The 20,164-nt window shown below is 39.2% G+C and overlaps 1 protein-coding gene and 1 long non-coding RNA gene across 2 annotated transcripts; one reads left to right on the top strand and one right to left on the bottom strand.

Moving 5' to 3' along the window:
* Positions 1–2,930: 2,930 nt before the first annotated feature.
* Positions 2,931–11,089, bottom strand: LOC114563033 (nicotinate-nucleotide pyrophosphorylase [carboxylating]). Its single transcript, XM_028589799.1, has 4 exons — positions 10,835–11,089; positions 9,975–10,279; positions 3,229–3,360; positions 2,931–3,140 (listed from the first exon to the last, which is right to left on the bottom strand). Exons 1-4 carry the CDS (start codon positions 11,085–11,087, stop codon positions 2,931–2,933), a joined length of 900 nt encoding a protein of 299 aa, XP_028445600.1. The 5' UTR covers positions 11,088–11,089.
* A 7,098-nt stretch (positions 11,090–18,187) lies between these two features.
* LOC114547372 (uncharacterized) lies at positions 18,188–20,016 on the top strand. Its single transcript, XR_003691147.1, has 3 exons — positions 18,188–18,501; positions 19,641–19,711; positions 19,849–20,016. It is a non-coding gene; the product is annotated as an uncharacterized LOC114547372 (long non-coding RNA).
* The last annotated feature ends 148 nt before the right edge of the window (positions 20,017–20,164 follow it).

Here is a 20,164-nt window from a genome sequence, read left to right as displayed (position 1 = left end):
TATTGAGATCTTTAAGTTAAGTAAAAGTAGCAGTACCTCAGTGTAAAAATACTCCATTACAAGTAAAATTCCTGCTTTCAGGTTTATACTTGAGTAAAAGTACAAAGTATTAAGTAAGTAAAACTACCCTTACACAGGATTGGCCCATTCATCACTGAAATATTACTGATGCATTATCGTGTGAGCAGCATTTTAATGTTGTCATGGTGGAGCTAATTTGAACCTTTTTATATACTGGGTAATATAACTAGTGTGCATGCGCGGAGCTTGCGGGGGGGGGGGCAGGGGGAGCACTGCCCCCCCTGGTAGCTGAAACGGGTAATTGCATTATTTCAAAAATTTGTGGAATAATTACTTCTGACATAACCAGATATTTTATAAATACTTTAAAAACACAAAACAACTAAATGGGGATAAGTAATGCATCTGATTTCATATACTGCTTTAGTAAAAATATTTTTTCAGGGCACTGCCTCTCACCTGAGACCATTGTCGACGCATATGCAGGACGCAAAAAACAATAATTTGTTGCACTAGTCGGGACATCTTACCGTGCCAACGTTACAATAAAGGTTGCCTAAATGCCATGTATATAAATTTGCTGTCAGCTTACTAATTGAATGCGCGTTTTGTGTAGATTTGGACTTTGATACGTTTTATTCCACTTTGTTTAAACTGCGAAGTTCACCTCGTTCACCTGTTTGGAGCTGACTGGTGAATGTGACGCGCGTATAGGCCTTGCTGGATACACCGTGACTCTGATTGTGAATCTACTGATCGCTGTGGATGACTTGTTTTCATGTCATTGGATTACGGCAAAATACTGATCTTTTTTCTTAACGTGTCTTAACGTTTTATGGTGCGATTGCGCTTGGTTTCTGGGTTTGGAGAGGCATCTCAACAGACTGGAGGTCCAACACTGATTGTTCACTGTTAACCTACATGTTAGTTGAATTTAAGTGTCGGGGCATTCTGCCACCGTCTGTCTATTGTGCTCCAACACAGCCGTGCCCACGGGCGTCAGTTTGGTTTGAAATGTGCTGGGGACAGAGACTCATTCGGAGGTACATTTCCAGAAGTGATGAGTACAATGACGCATACGTTTTTTTCTCTTTCGCGCAGGTCAGGTTTAATGTACGTAAACAATGACCAATGATTACCAAATTTCTCTCTAATATTGCTCCTCATACTGTAACCACGGAAAACTGTAAAAAAATAGAACCCAAAGTCCAATTATTATGGACGTTATCTGACATTTAGCGTTTCTGCTTCACATTTTCAGCAGGGCAGCGGAGCAGCTGTTGGTTGACTCCCAACGGTTCTCATGGACATGAAAAAGCTTAATGTGGTTTAATATACCTAAACAACGATCAATCATCACCACATTTCTGGTTATATTTTTTTGACAGTTTTCAGTGGTTATGAGGAGCAATGAGAGAAATTTGGTAATCATTGTTTAGGTACAAGCTTTTTCCTCGCCATAGCCTGTCAAGTTCTTTTGACAGGCATAAGTGTTCATTTCAAGATATGGCCATGATACATTTGGTGATCGTTGTTGAGGTACATTAAACCACGTTAAGCTTTTTCACGTTAAGCAGAACAGGCAGCGTTGTGAACAGAGAAGCGTGCAGCCTGCGCAGCAGCAGAGCGGCTGTGTCTGTGCCTGCCCTGTCGCTCAAGAATTCTATGCGTTATGGACTTCTTTTTTTAACTAAATTAAGCTTGAGGTTTTAAATTGTTACAATGTAAATTCAAATCTGCTTAAAAAAATTTATTAAAGTTTATTTAGCATGTTTGTTTTTGTCCATATGTGATCGTGCTGTGTTCCCCAGGTCTCAGTTGCTAAAATGAGTTTTTTTTTTTTTTTTTTTGCCCCCTGGCTCGAATGTCAAACTCCGCCTATGCTAGTGTGTGGTTAATTAGAATAATGCAGCTGTAAAATGACGTCCGAAATGACCAAAACTCCCATTCTTGTGAACACGATATCTCAGGACCCCCTGGAGGGAATCACTTCACATCTGGCACATCTGCATGTACAGCAGTACACAAAAAAACAGCAAACTTTCCCTTAAGTTACCAGCTAACGCTAGCGGTAGCTAGTTAGCTTGGTTTTAGTGAAAACACACAGTGAGAGGGTCAAAGTTTAAAGGGCAACTATTCTTCATACACTTCTATAGAAGCTGACTTCTTTTTACAACCAGTGGAGTTGCCCCCTACTGGAAATTAGATAGAATGCAGGTTTAAGGAACTTCCGCATTGGCTTCACTTTTTTAGGAAAGGAACCTTTGTCCATTATTTTTTATAGCCCATGGCTACAACACAGATACATTCTAGGATAGGAGGAAAATAACGCTCTGGGTTGTTTGCATTTCTCTAAACCAATCACAATCGTCTTGGGCGGCGCTAAGTTGAGAAGAAAAATATCAATTGTCCTTTTATTCTGTATGTCTGCAATATTTCTGCTGATTCGTTTTTTCAGAATTTGTTTTTCAGTAACTATACGAAATTGTCATTGGGCCTACATGGCTCTGGCCGAGAAGCAAGGACAGTCTTGTTTCCTTTTTTCATTTCTGCTTTTATTCTATCACCTGACTGATGACACAGTGAGAAAACGGGATGTCACTTACTTCTCAATCTTTAGAAACAGTGGAACATTGTAATTGCAGTACAATAAAGTAGTGTTTTTAGTACACGCTAAAAATCTCCTCTGTTCATCAGAACAAAATCTCACATAATTTTCTCATTCAATAAGCACTCTATACCTGTGTCTGATAGATAGATAAATAGATAGATATATAGATAGATACAGTAGATATTAATTTTCCCGTGGGCGAAATTTGTTTTCACAGTCTGTTTTATGCACATGGCAATATACATAGACTAATACATCAACATATGACATAAAGACAGCTATAGAGACACAAAGATCATCATTCTTCGAGGCTTGAGTGAACAACAGGCTTTTGAACCTTGAGAGAAAAGTCCACCACTGGGCAGCCCTGTGTTATGCAGCCCAGAGAAATGATGTCTACATGTGGAGAGAGATACATAGCTAAGTTCTCTAGAGCCACTCCTCCACTGGCCTCGATCAGTAGTGATGGGAACTCCTCCTTCAGTGCATTAGCTGCAACATGGAGCTCCTATAGTGAGAGACAGGGAGGAGGGGGTGTATTAGTTCATGTATTTAAGTGAGTGAGTGGAAACCTGGCATTAAAAATTATTCTTTACCTGAGGTTGAAAGTTGTCCAGCATAACAATGTCTGCTCCAGCGGCAGCCGCCTCTCTGCCCTCCTCTGCAGAGCGGCACTCCACCTCAATCTTACTGCTGAAGCCACACACTGACCGGGCAGCTTTCACAGCCTAGGGAACAAACAGGTTTTCTTCCATGTTCCAATACCATTTTTTTCTTCCTTATACCTATTCCAATACCTAAACTTGCTAATTGGCTGATATATACCAAGTACCAACCCAATACCAGTGCGTAAAAAAAAAAAGATTAGGGCTGTCTCGACTAAAGAAATTCTCTGTTGACTAACACTCATATGATATATACAGTGGGGGAAATAAGTATTTGACCCCTTGCTGATTTTGCAGGTTTGCCCACTTACAAAGAATGCAAAAATCTACAATTTTAATCATATGTACATTCTAACAGTGAAAGACAGGATCCCAAAGAAAATTCCAGAAAATCACATCATATGAATTTATTAAAATTGATAACCATCTGATGAGGAAAAACAAGTATTTGACCCCCTGGACAAACAGCATGTTAATATTTTGTAGAAAAGCCATTATTGGCCAGCACAGATGTCAAACGGTTTTTATAGTTGGTGACAAGGTTTGTGCACATTTCGGCAGGGATGTTGGCCCACTCCTCCCTGCAGACAGCCTCCAAATCATTCAGGTTCCGAGGTTGTCGCCTGGCAACTCGAATTTTAAGCTCCCTCCAAAGATTTTCAATCGGATTCAGGTCTGGAGACTGGCTAGGCCACTCCAGAACCTTGATGTGCTTCTTCTTCAGCCACTCTTTTGTTGCTTTGGCGGTGTGCTTAGGGTCGTTGTCGTGCTGAAATCCTCGACCCATCTTCAGCTCTCTCACTGAGGGAAGGAGATGTCGGTCCAGAATTCCACGATACATGGCCCCGTCCATCCTCCCCTCAATACGATGGAGTTGTCCCGTCCCCTTGGCTGAAAAGCACCCCCAAAGCATGATGTTGCCACCACCGTGCTTGACGGTGGGGATGGTGTTCTTTGGGTTGTACTCGGTGTTCTTTGCCCTCCAAACACGACGAGTTGAGTTGAGGCCAAAAAGTTCTATTTTGGTCTCATCTGACCACATCACCTTCTTCCAGGCCTCTTCTGAGTCGTCCAGGTGGTGAATGGCGAACTTCATGCGGGCCTGTACATGTTTCTTCTTGAGCAGGGGGACCTTGCGTGCGCTGCAGGATTTCAATCCATGACGGCGTAGTGTGTTACCAACCGTTTCTTTTTGTAACTGTGGTCCCAGCTGCCTTCAGTTGATTCATCAGTTCCCCCTTGTGGTTTTGGGATGATTCCTCACCGTTCGCATGATCAGGGACACCTCACGAGGCAAGATCTTGTGTGGAGGCCCAGACCGAGGAGGTTGGCGGTGGTGTGGTGCTTCTTCCATTTCCTGATAACTGCACCGACAGTTGATCTTTTCTCTCCAAGTTGCTTTCCGATTCTCTTGTAGCCCATCCCAGCCTTGTGCAGATCAACAATCTTGTCCCTGATGTCCGTAGAAAGCTCTTTGGTCTTGCCCATGGTGGTGATCTTGGATGCTGGTTGTTTGGGTGTTGACAAGTGTCTTTTATACAGGTAACGAGGTGAGGCAGGTGTATTTGATGTAGACAATTGGTTTGGATTGGGGCTGTGTCTTAAAGAAAGACTAACTGGCTTGTAGGAGCCAGAATACTTGCTGTTTGTCCAGGGGGTCAAATACTTGTTTTTCCTCATCAGATGGTTATCAATTTTAATAAATTCATATGATGAGATTTTCTGGAATTTTCTTTGGGATTCTGTCTTTCACTGTTAGAATGTACATATGATTAAAATTGTAGATTTTTGCATTCTTTGTAAGTGGGCAAACCTGCAAAATCAGCAAGGGGTCAAATACTTATTTCCCCCACTGTATATACAAAGATATCAAAACAAATAAGTCCATAAATGAAGTTGTGTGTAATAAAGTGAAAAGACACAGGGAAAAAGTATTGAACACACTTGCTGAAATTTATTTAATACTTAGTAGAAAAGCCTTTGTTGGTAATGACGGCTTCAAGATGCCTACTGTATGAAGAAACTAGTCACACACATGTGATTTTTGCCCATTCTTCCACACAAACTGTCTTCAAATCTTGAAGGTTCCGGGGCATCTTCTATGAACTCTGATCTTCAGTTCTTTCCAGAGGTTTTTAATTGGATTCAAGGCGGCTGATTGACTGGGCCATTCTAACAGCTGGATTTTCTTTCTCTGAAACCAGTTGAGAGTTTCCTTGGCTGTGTGTTTGGGATCCTTGTCTTGCTGAAATGTCCACCCTTGTTTCATCTTCAGCATCCTAGTGGATGGCAGCAGATTCTTATCAAGAATGTCACGGTACATTTCTCCATTCATCCTTCCTATATGATATCTGCCAGTGCCAGATGCTGAAAAACAGCCCCACACCATGATGTTCCCACCTCCAAACTTCACTGTTGGTATGGTGTTTTTAGGGTGAAGTGCAGTGCCATTTCTCCTCCAAACATGGTGTATGCTATGACAGCCAAAGAGTTCAATTTTGGTCTCATCTGATCAGATTATATTCTCCCAGTATGTCATTGGCTTGTCCAGATGTTGTGCAGCAAACTTTAAGCAAGCTTCCACATACCTTTTCTTGAGCAGTGGTGTGTTGCGTGGTGTGTGTGCATAGAGGCCATGGCGGTTGAGTGCATTACTAATTGTTTTCTTTGAAACAACTGTACCTGCTTCTTCCAGGTCTTTCTGAAGCTCTCTGCGAGTGGTCATTGGTTCTTCGACAACTCTTCTAAGTCTTCTATGGACTCCTCTGTCAGAAATCTTGCGAGGAGGGAGATCGACAAACTGCATGGCTGCTAGAAGCTAGAGCTCTCCGCCCCATCTCCGTATTGTTGTTGAAAACCAGGTCTATTCTTTTTTATTCTGCCCCAATCCTTTGATTTCTCACCACAGTAACTTAGCGGAATGCCTACAGGAGCGAAAAAGCAGACCCCGCTGCAGTTGGCTGAACTGGAAGATAGATCGAGAAGAAATAACATCTGAGTCATTGGGCTGAAAGAGGGTAGTGAAAAAGACAACCCAATTGGATTTTTGCAAAAACAGTTGCCAAAGTGGATTCCAGCCTTACAGAACAGGGCTACCATCGAAATTGACAGAGCACACAGAATCTACGGCAAGGGGACAGCAACACGCACGCTGATTCTCAGGTGTCTAAGATATCAGGACTGCCAAGCAATTATTCAAGGGACGAGGAAAGTACAACAGGAAGGTCTGATTTGTGATTCCAACCCAACGCTGCGCTTTAAGCCTGACTACAGCGCTCTCACTGTCCAACGGCACCAGGGATTTATAGGAGTGCAGAATGGGCGGACCCGAGGACTGTGGATTGGCGTATCTGGAAAACTGTGCAAGTTTAACCGAGGACTCTGCATGTAAGTTTAGCAAACTGACATTGGAGGGATGTTTGATGAGGCTGAAAGCATGACGAACATGGACTGCTTACTTTACACAGCCTAAGAACACGATAAACACTTATCTTATAATCTATATTACTACTCTTACTTTCCCACATATGGCGCTTTTCCATTACATGGTACCTACTCGCCTCGCCTCGACTCTACTCACCTTTTTTGGTTTTCCATTACGAAAAAAAGTACCTGGTACCTGCTAATGGGTACTTTTTTTAGTACCTCCTCAGTCGAGGTTCCAAGCGAGCTGAGGCGAGCCGAGAAGGTGACGTGAGTATCATGGGAAAACAGTCTCAAGACTCACCCAATCATTAAATGGCTTGTTTATTTTCCTGTGAGAGGATTAGTGTCCAGGATTTATGCTAAATTGATGCAAGTATCCGTAGGAGAACTCCCAATAGTAAATAAATGGGAGCAAGAGCTGAACTTGGAGGGGAACGTAATTAATTGGGAGACAGTTTGGGACAACATTTCCCACTGTTCCAAGAACCCAAATCACCAGCAGATCCACTTCAACATATGCCATAGGACATATTGGACACCTCAGAAGAGATACGTCTCTAAAGGTATTCTTACTGCCTATTACACATTCTGTCAACCTGAACAAACTTTCCTGCACATGGTCTGGGAGTGTGAACAGGTGCATGAGTTCTGGAATAAAACAACATCAATAATATCTGATGTGATAGGATGTCGAATTCTTACTGACCTGATTGTTTTGTTACTTAATGACGACTCTAAATTACACCTGTTTTCCTGCCAAAACCTCCAATTGGTTTTTGTTCTGGATTTAGTTTGGTTCCAAACCATACCGACTTCGATGGTGAGCCTGTCCCAGTGAGTGATATTCCACAGAAGGAACGTTGGACGCAGTGTGGCCAGCTGTGCGGCCAGCTGTGTCGGATTCTCTTCTGCGGAGTGACTGAACTGATTCGTATCCAGATCTCGGATATTGGATTCCATGGATTCCAGATAAGGAAATTTGAAGATTTTTGGTTTACTACCTGGGTAGAGTGACTTTCTATTTTGCCAAGGACTATTTATTTTGTTTTCCTGATTTTTTTAAATGAAAGAGCTCTATTTTATTTTGGGGTATTTTCTAATGTAAGGTGTGTTTCACTGTGATTGTGTAATAAACCTGTCAGCTGTTCTGTTTAAAAAAGGTAAAGTCTCCCTGTGAGTCTTGTCAATTACTGCTCAGAGAGGGTGGTTGTTCTTGTTCAAGTGTGTTTGTCTGTTCTGTTATACAGAAAAATAAATTAAAAATTGATCTTAAAAAAAAAGAAATCTTGCGAGGAGCACCTGGTCGTGGCCGGTTAATGGTGAAATGATGTTCTTTCCTCCAACAGTGCTCACTGGAACTTTCAGAAGTTTAGATATTTATCTGTAACCAGTGCTATCTGTATGTTTTTCTACAATAAGTTTGCGAAGGTCTTGGGACAGCTCTTTGCTTTTACTCATCATGAAATGCTTCTTGAGTGACACTTTGGTAATGAGAAACCTTTTTATAGGTCATCAATTAGGACTAATCCAGTTGATATTACTATGTACTAATAGGGGACAGGATTGCTTTCTAAATACTGACAGATTTCAGCTGGTTTATTAGCTTCCCATGCCTTTTTACACCCCTTTTTCTTCATGTGTTCAATATTTATTCCTATTATTATTCCACTTTATTACACATAACTTTTGTCATGGACATACATGTTTTGATTTCTTTGTATGTGTGGATTACTTGGGTTGTTACGGACATCTGGTGAACATTTCATTCCAATAGCCCCATCGGAAATATATTTACTGGGAAAAAATTATACTTATTTTCCCCGCTGTGTATATATATATATATATATATATATATATATACATATAAAATAAAACTGTTAATACATATATATATATATATATTAACAGTTTTATTTTACTAACCCTGTATGGACAGAAACCAAACTTCATGAAAAAAAAGTAGATTGCGACACATAACCCACAAGATTATTCATGACATAAATACACTTTAAAGAGGAAGACTACTACAGTAGTATTTCGTTAAAAGTTTAATGTTAGACTCTCCGACTGACAGTATTTATTATTTTGATAGATTGGTTTGATCAAAATAATATTTACTTGCAACATGTCATTATTTTATGAAGGCATACCAGTATTAATGTTTTTACTGTGTGACGCTAGTTACTTTATGCTGGCTGTGTACATTTGAGCACCTTGAATATATTGTTTTTTTTATTGTACAAACAAATATAATCCGAATTTGTGAACCCTACAATTGCACAGCTTTTAAAAGAAGGGAATTGAAATGACATACTGTACATTCAGAGAGATGGTCTTCAAAGTCAAATATTTTAAACATATGCATCTAGTTTTAGTTACATTTGAAAATCTATAGAATATAGATATAGAAGTAAAGAAAGGGTTTCATTTTAGGAGCAACTGAATATACAGAGAATTTATCCTCTTCTGAATACAATTTTTAGATTTTAGATCCACATTTGACCACTAAATGTGAGCAACTTGAATGTAGTTTTTACTAGCCATGCTAGTGGCATGGCTTTAGGTATGGCACTGTCTGATGTCTTTGGGTCAGTGAGTGGGATGGATTTTAATGTAGGTACAGACTTTCATGGTCCCCAGAGGATGAAACCAATGACTTTGGTCTTGACAGCACCATTAGTTCAAAAGTTTCAGTTTGTCCAGAACTTTCAAATGACATCCCCATAAACCTTAGCTTCATGCTAATTGCCAAATCTTAGCATGCTAACATGCTAAACTAAGATGGTGAACATGCATAATGTTATATCTGCTAAACAACAGCATGTTAGCATGTTGACATTAGCATTAACCTCAAACCAACACTTTTCCTAGTAGGCTACAGCCTCAAAAAACTGCTAGCAGAGCTGTTGACTCTTTTGAACATCCATTTAGATTTGTGAACTCTAAAACTACTAAACCAAGTTTTTGAAATTGCACTTTAAAGGTGGGGAATTGAAACATTGCATTCATTTAAATAGGTCATTTTAAAAGTAAAATATTGAAATGCTATAAAAAGAGTGGCATTTATATCTACCTAATGTGTTCAGTAAATGTTGCATTTATGTATTTTGTTTTTTAAATTCAAAATAAAAATAATTATGGCCTTTTTTGTTTTCTCTTTAACACTGCTTAAACGTCTTAACTTGGAGAGGTTAGTGGTGTTGTAGCCTTTTAACTGGACCTTTAACTGGACCTGTGGTGCAGCTGCCTACCTGTGTGATACTTCCTGAAGCCCAGACATGGTTGTCCTTCAGCATCACCATTCCACTCAGGTCTTGCCTGTGCATGGACACACCGCCAACCAGCATTGCGTACTTTTCCACCAGACGGAAGCCTGGGGTGGTCTTGCGTGTGCCAGCCACTTCGCCATGCCATCCTCCTGTTGTTGCCATTGCCTGGAGCTGAGAACAGCGGGTGGCGATCCCCGAGGCTCGGGCCAGGCAGTTAAGAGCCGGCCTTTCCCCGAGGAGGAGGCACCTTGCTGGGCCTCTCACCACAGCAGTCAGTGTGATGGCATCTGGGCCTGTGGAGGTGAGATAAAGACATTAGTGTATTTTAGAGAGTTTAGAGAGTTCAGACAGTTTAGAGAGTTCCAAAAGACGTGTCAAACTCAAGGCCCCTCTCAGGTTTTGATCCGGCCTGCATATCAATTTAAGTTCACAATAAATGTAATCTAGTTGTGTGCCAAACCCAAGAAGACAGGAAAGTGTTTTTCAAACTGCAATTACTTTTTTTTTGTAGAGCTTTATGTCAACAAAAATCACGTCAAAAATGGTAGAGAAAGTGACAAAAATGACCAAAAAAAAAAATAATAGAGTCAAATATATTTCACTATTCTTAATAAAAGCATGTCAATAAACTATACTTTTTAGTCAACACACTGGTGCAATTCCCACAATGCAACTCAGCAGCAGGGGCAATATGCAAGTGTGATTTAGTGTTAGTACTGTAGTGATAGTATATATGTCTGTGCTTGGGCGGCGAACAAACTAATTTTCACCTCTAGGGTTTATAAACTTCTCTAATGTGATATACTGTATTGGTGCTTTGAAAGACAGTGCGTAATGCCCACCAATCTCAGCTCCCTCCTGGTAAATCCAGTCCACGGTGCAGCCGACCTCAGTGAACACTGCTGTGAAAAAGGGGCTCCCTGCCAGGACGCTGTGTGGTGTTTTACACAGCAACCTCGCCTCAACCTCCAGTGAGCCCACACACATTCCTGCCAGGTCAAAGTTTGGTGTGTCCTCTGCCAGCCACTCCCGTGCCAGCCGAGTCAGAGTGTGAGGTGGGATGGAGTGTGCTGCTTTATGTGAGGGCGGAGACATTCTGTAACCTGGTGATGGAGGAAACGTGTATCAGCGGAAACTGAAATCAGATAATGAAGTGAAATGACTCAAACTGCTTTCTGGTCTCACAATAACAGTGTGATTCAGAAATCAGGTCTGAGGTACCCCTATAGCTCTGTCAGAATGAATTAACTCACGTTGAGTACCCCTCCATTGATTCCCAATTACTTAAACAGCTATTTTGTATATATTTGTTTCTGTATTTATTGTTTATTCTTATTAATGTTTAAAATGTTTGTTTGTGTATGTCTGCACCTTTCACCCAGGCAAATTCCACATAGGGTGAATTAACTAATTAACTGTGGCAATTAACTCCATTCTGATTATGATGTATGTTCCAAATGTATAACACTATTTATTATATAAAAGTGTGTGTATTGTTCATTTTTTCATACAATTGAATAGTCCATATTAAGGTTGGTTTGGTCAGCAATAGTACTGCTATATTTGGAGTGAAGCTGAGTGTTTCGACCATACTTTTTGCTAACTTTATTATCAGTTACTCATTTACTTTTACCTATTTATTTCTAGAATTTGTTCATTATTTTCAGCTGTTCAAACTTCTGTGCTCGCTTGCAAGTTTTCTCTTACATAAATAATATATATAGAATTTGAAAGTGTGATAATAGAAATGCATCTCTCCTCTCACTCTGTTTCCAGAAGAGAATTATCACCAAAGCAGATCTTACACTGTGACAGATTTCCTGTCTGAGTGGCAGCTACAAAACCAGCAAGGGGGTTTGTTATCATAAAGTTATTAAGTTGTTGTTATTATTAAACCTCATAAGCATGATTAAAAAAAGAACAGAAGCCACAAAAAGAGAATTTAAAGACATATCTATGTATGGAGACTACATTCAACAGATCAGTTTCTCAGCAACCCGTCCACCAAATTCCGCTTTTATGTAAAACTATTTTTTCTGTCTATCTATAAATTGCAGGAACGTCTGTCCGTCTGTCTGTCTGTCTGTATGTCTGTCTGTCTATCTGTCTGTCTGTCTGTCTATGTGTTATTTGCATATCTCTCGAACCGTTAGTCCGATGGTTTTCAAACTTGACAGGTGTCTTGCTACGGGCACGAGTAAGAGCAGTGCCAAGTTTGACGTTTGGATTAGAAATGCAAAAGATATCGTTAAATCAGTGGCGATTTCTTTAAGAATGCAAGGGAAGCTCAGCTTCCCCTAAAATGTCTAAAATTTAAATGGTCAAATATGTACTATTGTGTTAACATTTTATTGACTAAAATGCGTTAGAATACGTTCATCTCGAAGATGAGTTGGTTCAGAACTGGCTGACTCGATTTCCTTCTCATACATTCCCGTAGCGTCTCAGTGCCTTTCCCCGTTGAAGCCTAGCGTCCGTTGACTTCAATGGGGCTGCTTTGAGCAGTTTTTTTCAGTGCTTCAAGGTAGATGGTCATTGGATAAATGCTGCGATTATGTCCCGCCCACGGACGCACAGCGTCTCTGGGGGTCAATGGAGCAGTGGGCTGGCCTGGACTCTGGGCTTCTGCGTGATGATTGGAGGGTCTGTCGAAGGACTGTATCTCCTTTTGATTGACAGCGATTTTGTACTATAAAAAGTCGCCGAAGCTGTTCAACTTCAGAGCTCAGCTCAGTCCCATCGCGGATTTTACAAGTCTAGTTGAAAGACGAACTGCTGCAACCTGTTTCTTGGTATTTGCCTGGCGAAATTGCTAGCCAATTTTCATCATACATTTCATACAATTATACACCACATTCCTTGTTTCAGTTTAACCTAATTCCCACATTTCCTCCTTCGAGTTTAATATTGTTTTGTTAGATGTTTGTTCATTCATTCATACAGTAGGCTAGGCTAGTGTTGTAGGGGTGAACTAGCCAGCTAGCAAACTGCACACGATGGCAGACAATGCTAATATTGTGATTTTGGCGAAGCCATTTGAAAGACTTCCTTATGAGGAGAAACTTAGAATTAAACAGCAGGGTTAGATCAACACTTGAGATTGATTTAGTGAAAAAGACAGGGCAAAGTAACAGGTCTGTTATATATATATATATATATATATATATATATATATATATATATATATATATATACATATATATATATATATTATAATATTAACATAAATAAATGGACAATTTGTATGATGTCAGAGTTGAACTGGGCAGACACATCAGTATTCATCAGAGTAACCCCGGGTCGGGTTAATTAAGTCTACTGCTAACTAACAACACTAATAACATTACCGTCGCCAAAATACCCCCGCGAATCAAATCCCCTACTTCACCGTTAACCATCAAGCCACTAAACCTGTATGGAAATGAACACGTCCTCTGCTGAAGTGTTAAATTCGTTAACAATCATACGCCACACAACGTCTCTCTCTCGCGCACACACGGTCCAGTTCTGGTGGTTGATGAACACAGATAGGTGCTGATTAGCTCTCATAACAGGCCAGGTGGGTAGGAGGCTAATGTCTGATTACTCCACATTTTCATTGTGATATTTTGTGATTAAATTCTGAATCTGCAATGTTCTCTGTTAGGTATATATAGTAGTACAATGTCTTCCTCTGATGTAGAAGTAGCCTACGCTGTGAGTCAGTAGTAGGGTATACAGTGGAGTTGCATATTAAGTGGTTTGGGGTCCTTCTGTAAGTAATTTTGGGGTACAATTTGGTTTTGAAGAATTCTACAAGCAGCAATACCACAGGCCAAGCAATTGGCCCGTTCCAAACAGGAACATTTTCAACGGGCACTGCACTAATTAAAGGAAAAACCTAAATAATACAGGGCACAAGTGCTCACATAGTGCTCACTGAATGTTTTTTTTGAATATGAAAATGATGTGAATCCTATGCTGTGGCCTTCACAGTCACCAGTCAAGCCAACTGAACACCCATGGGAGATTTTGCAGCTCTCCACCACCATCATCAAAACACCAAACGAGGGGAAATCTTTAGGAAGAATGCTGTTCATCCCTCCAGTAGAGTTTCAGAGACTTGTACAATCTATGACGAGGAGCATTTAAGCTTTTCTGGAGGCTTGTGGTGAACCAACACACCACCAGGACACTTTATGTTGGTGTTCCCTTTAATTTCCCTTTAATTTGTCGTGCATATGTGCTGCATATCAACTGTACATGCTTCACTTTGATCATTGTTTTCAGTTTAATCTACATTTTAAAAAAGGGTGAACGTGTCTGCTTCCACTGAAGAAGTTAGTGCTGTATCATAAGCTGCAACAATGTAGACAACTAGTATACAAGGATTTATTACAACCAGTGGGGGGGATTGTAACTACATTTACTCAAGTGCTGTACTTAAGTACAAATTTGAGGTACTTGTACTTGACTTAAGTATTTCCTTTTCATGCCACTTTCTACTTCTATTCCGCTACTTTTCAGAGAGAAATATTGTACTTTTTACTCCACTACATTAACCTGAGAGTTTTAGTTACTATTTACTTTACAAATTTGCACACAAAACACATGTAGTTCATAAAAATGATGTTTTATTATAAACTAAACTACCCAACAATTTACAGGCCTACAACTCCAGCTAAAATGATTAGACCATTAAACAAAGAACTGTTTGGATTGTTTCCAGTTTCTAAAATGGGAGGAGTTTTTTGCAGTGATTACTTTTACTTTTGATACTTTAAGAACATTTACCTAATGATAATTGCATAATTTCACTTAAGTAACATTTTCAATGTTACACAATTTTTACTGTGTGGTATTAGTACTTTTACTTAAGTAGAAGATCTGAATACTTCCACCACTGATTACAACCACAGTATATTCTGTCACACTTGGACAAGTTTATAGTTGCCTAGTCCCAGATTGGAACAGCACAAATGAATGCGAATTACTTACAATGGCTCTTCATTTTTTGTTGGTCCCAGACTGTAGAGTTGTAGAGTTGTAGTGCTGAGCACACAGAGCCACAGGAAAAATGTGATATGGAATTTGACCCTGTGTCCATGTTGGAATGTTTGTTAGCGTTCTAGGTTTAACATTGATTGCTTAAACAAGGCTGATTCACAGGCCAGAATGCATATTTGGATAAATGAATTTAGGTAAATACAAGATTTTGAGTCAATGCTTACCATACACTAGAAGACTCTGAAAAGACTTTGAAAAGAGGAAGTCAGACACTTTCTCACATCTAAAGACAATCATCTCACATCTAAAGACAATCTGTCATAATCTCACAGAGTTTTTAGTTACAGACTAATAAGACTTGAAACTTAAAAACTACCAAGACTTGAAACTTAAAAACTTAAAACAAAAGTTTTATGACCACCTTACACCAAACAATTGAAACAATGGGAGCGTGTCCAACTCTAGCAAGACTCCTGTGATTTCATTCCAATATTGGAAATTTGTCTGCAACAGTGGAATCGCTTGAAAAGTTGTTTGGTGTAAAGTCAGCATAAGCGACATACATGCATAACCTGCTGTAGGCATGCTAACCCACAGGCTGTGCATAACAACTACAATATGCAACTCTTTTGCATTTGGACATTGTGAAAAATCATCTTCAGCATTTGCATACAAGCCTATTCCTGCCTGTTTCCTAAAACAGGCTCTACGCCAGTCATCAGGTCATTTTGGGTCTCTCTCTTGCTCTCAATGTGTGTCCCAGTGTTGTGTTGGCCAGCATCAGTGTGCTGACTATGCATAGGGAAGTTATTGCAGCACCAACCACAGTGAAACGCAATAAAATCAACTCAGCGTGCAGCAGACAAGATAGACTGCTTCTTTTTAAACACCTGGTGACTATGAGTCTCAGCCTCAGGCTAGCAGCCGTTGTAGACAGAGCAGTGCTAGATGAAGACATACCCAGTGAAGTAGGAGGACTCGCACCTCACTTACTGCCTTAAGGCAAAAGCTTTCATATTTCTCAAAAGAACCACAATGACAGGAAGTGTAGTACTAACTGTAGGCTATGTGCAGCATTCGGACACCGCACACACTGTGTACAAAACTTAAACTTATTCCACCAACTCTGCTCTGGTTGCATAGCCGACAACACGTCTGCTTCCTCTTTCTTCATCTCTCTTCTACCCACTTTCCACACACACGCCCTGAGCTCTCTTAAAGGAGCTGCAGAACCATTTTACAACAAATGCCTTATCACGCTGATGTGACCGAGCCCGACCCGAACCCAACCATAATTTCTAAATATCTGTCCGAACCCGGCCCGGCCCGTTGGGTACCATTGGGTTCCGTCGGACTCGGGTCGGGTATCCATGCCTTACTACCAAGAGGCTCGGTCTGTCCCAGGTTTCTTCCTGAGAGGGAGTTTTTCCTCGCCACTGTTGCAATGAATGCTTGCTCTTGGGGGAATTACTGGAATTGTTGGGTAAATTATAGAGTGTGGTCTAGACCAAGGGTCTTCAACGTTTTTTAAGCCAAGGACCCCTTAACTGAGAGAGAGACGGAGCAGGGACCCCCTACTGCATATAATGTATACAATAAAGTTGCATATTAAACTGGGTCTACAATAACTTGTAGGGCGACCTAAAGCCTTTACATACCTTTTGGCTATCTTAGTGACTACCTTACCTGTAGGCCAGTTAGCCTATCATCAGTGTATTTGTTTCACAAATAGGCTCATTTATATTTGCTAATAATATTTATGATTCATGTTAAGACATTTTAATTATTTAAAAAACACACACAAAAAAAATTAACAATAGTTTGGCAGCCCCCCTGCAGTAACTCTGAGGAACCCCTAGGGGTACCGGACCCCCTTTCGAAGATCTCTGGTCTAGACCTACTCTATCTGTAAAGTGTCTTGAGATAACTCTTGTTATGAATTGATAATATAAATAAAATTGAATTGAATTGAATTACAAACAAAACAAAAAGTACAAGAAGACAGAAAAAAAAGCTCTACAGTTTCCACAATTGTAATACTTTTTTTATTATCCAACGTTCTAAGTGACTTAAGTAGAGATTTAAATTCTATGAGAAAAGGTGCAAAATTAGGAGATGAGTTAGAAAATTTCTGCTTGTGAATATAGAATTTTGCATACAGAATAACGAAATTAATTAGATACTCAAGAGCACCATTACCTGAATTATTGTAAAAACAGATGAAATCTTTAAGGTTAAAGGAGTAGATAAAGTTGGTGGGTTCAAAAAAGTAAGACTCCAAATCTGTCCAAAATCTTTTGGAAATTTCACAATAAAAAAAAGGTGAGATACTGTTTCAATGTTCTGTTTACAAAATGTAGGCTACAGGAAAAGTAAATATCGGTAAATCTAGCAACAAAGTGATTAGTAGGGTATATGTTATGTAAAATGTTGAGGGGAACTTCCTACTTATACGGTAAAAGCCAAGCCTTTCTCCAATTTATGTTCTCAATTTTTGATCTTGACACAAAATTGCCCCTTGTATTCTTTCTCTGAAAAATTCGTCGAATATGCTCATTGTGACACTTTATGTGCGTTCTTCAATTCCATCCAGGCTGCGATAAAACGTGTGGTTAATAATTTAGGTTAAATAATTTTTTATAACTAAACCATTTGGGATTGCACAAGTTAAATAATTAAATTCTCTGAAAGGAATTGGAAAACTGTGTACATTCATAAACTGTTCATAGGATAGCATATCACCAGATTCATCGAAAAGATTAAGAATGTGATTTAAATCTCTTTGGAACCAATTAGGAAAAAAAATAAGGATTTGTTCCTAATGAGTAGGGTGAATTCAGGTAGATTGGGACATCAGGTTGAGTGGGACACTTAAGCTTTTGGGTACTGTAAAGGGTTAATTTTGTAAGCCAATCACAACAATTGTTACTGTGTTGTAGCTGAATGTCTATTGGATATGAAATAAAGGTTGTGATTAGTGTGACATCACGGATGTGGTGCCGTTGTTATTTTTCAAATTGCTTGACTCCTGGGACCTCACGGTAAGCCACCCGGCAAGTGTAAATCTATTTTAGAATAATAAGGTTGTTGTCACTTATGATGTAACAATAAAACGTTTGCTTTTACATGCATTTATACTGTCTGTGTATTAGAGATTAATAACAATGAGCATCTAACTGTATAAAATATTTGGGAAAATTAGATTCACATAGAAATCGCTGTAGATTTAGCAGCACAGTACTGTAAAAACCTACAGTACAATACCATATTTCTTCATTACAGTAAAATACTTCATTTTATGTTGCATTGTGGGTAATTTTGATGAAGCGGGAATATTTTACAGTGAATTTTAGGCTTGCTGTAACCATAGACAGTATATAGTAACCTGGCTGTAATATGCCATGGCAATAATACAGCATTGCTGTAAAAAACAACTCCTGATGTCAGTTACTCAGACAGAACATCAACTGGCCCCAGATACTGAAGGAGAAGCCTTGCTAGCGGAGGATGTTTGGAAGTGTTGGTAAGTTTGATTTATTTTATGTATTTAATGCTAACTTTTATCATGTTTCATGATTATACGCTCAAGTGTAGCTAACGTTACCACAACATTGTTCTTTTTTATAGTGTGGGGTGCACTGGGCATCCTAACGTTGCGATATCCTCACACAGTCATTTTCTAGCTAAACTTGTGACTTTAGTGTGGATAGCAAGTGGCTATCCTCTGAACATATTGTTTTTTTTTCTCTGTACAAAATACCGTTAAATATAGTTAACGTTACGTTAACATTACTCTAGCTAGCTAGTAAGTACGGGTTCTGCCCATTACTTTCCAGACTCCGTTAACATATTGCTCAATTTAAAAGATCTGGGTTGAAAAACAGCTGGTTTCTCGTTATTTTGTTTTGTGGTTCAAACGAAAAAACAAACTATCAAAACGTACACGGACCTGAGATGATAAAGCTAGCTAACGTTATTGTTTGAAGTCCCGAAACAACGCCAGTTAGCATGTCCGTACGGAGCTTTTACAACTTATTATTTCATTAAATTAGAGTTCTGCTTCGTGAAACATGATGCCGATTTTATCAGAATAACTTAGTGAATTACGAAAAGTCTGTTTGATTAGTTAATTTACAGAAATGACTGACAACGAGGCAAATAAAATCTTCAACTCGTTCACTGTCTGAGGCAAACGTCCATTAATCTATCATTAAATTAAACAGAGCCGAGCTTTACCGGTAAACATCTACTCCTTCTAAAAGATCATTTATGTTTTCTTACGAGTCATAAACATTCACTAACTCTTTCGGCAATCATGATTTAACATAATTTGGTTTTAACTTTAACTCCATGTAAAGTGATTAATGATGTTTCCCAGGTAAGATTAATGTTCGTCTGCTTAACGTCGCAGTTTACACATTTTTATTACTACTGTTTTATTAAATCGGGGTTTTACAGAGTCAAACATGATCGCCGAATTTAACGTTGCAGAATAATTAACTTATAAAGAAAAGGTATATTTGTCAGGTAACAAACATCAGTACCTATCGTCTAATAACCAATAATGACATCCAAAATGAATCCACATTCATCACTATAGTCTACTCATGTTGTCCTGGGACACTATAACAACTCTTTGTTTAATGTTTTATCATGATGCAGATCACTGCAGCCTAAGCAGACATGGAGGCACATCAGATGACCAGACAGACACCCCCACCCTCATTATGATGGTAAGTAAAATACAATCCCTTTATAATGGAATCCTGTCAGTTCCTTCCATCTGTGCATCAAAATAGTAATAATATACAGTTTGTGTATGATTTCAGATTAAAATACTGTAGGTAACCGTTTTTTTTATTTTTTTCAGGTGGATCTATTGAGGGAATTGTCATCATGAGAGCTGGACAGCAGTGAAACATTTGCAGCTGCCTGCTGCTGCTCTTTGTGGAAACATGTTGAAGGATATCAACACTATCACATTTGACTGAAAGTTGCTGCAGGTCTCTGGGCTGAACTTGCAGGAAAAATGTGAATGTTGTCTAGGACAGGAAAATGTTTAAATAAAATTATTTTTTAAATGAAGAACATTGTTTGGATTGCCTTTTGATTTGTATTTGTTATTCTGAAGTATACCTTATTAGTAGTACAATATTAGTAGCTGGAGATTATTATATAATATTATT

The sequence above is a fragment of the Perca flavescens genome, chromosome 2 (genome assembly GCF_004354835.1).
Source record: "Perca flavescens isolate YP-PL-M2 chromosome 2, PFLA_1.0, whole genome shotgun sequence".
NCBI lineage: Eukaryota > Metazoa > Chordata > Actinopteri > Perciformes > Percidae > Perca > Perca flavescens.
The sequence above is the reverse complement of the archived record's forward strand: the minus strand, read 5'-3'. Positions and strand labels throughout refer to the sequence as shown.

Coding starts and splice junctions, on each gene's coding strand:
- LOC114563033 (XM_028589799.1), bottom strand. CDS start 11,087: ATGTCTCCGCCCTCACATAAAGCAGCACACTCCATCCCACCTCACACT. Junction 10,280..10,834: donor CCAGGAGGGAGCTGAGATTG/GTGGGCATTACG, acceptor CCACAGGCCCAG/ATGCCATCACACTGACTGCT. Junction 3,141..3,228: donor TGGACAACTTTCAACCTCAG/GTAAAGAATAAT, acceptor CTCTCACTATAG/GAGCTCCATGTTGCAGCTAA.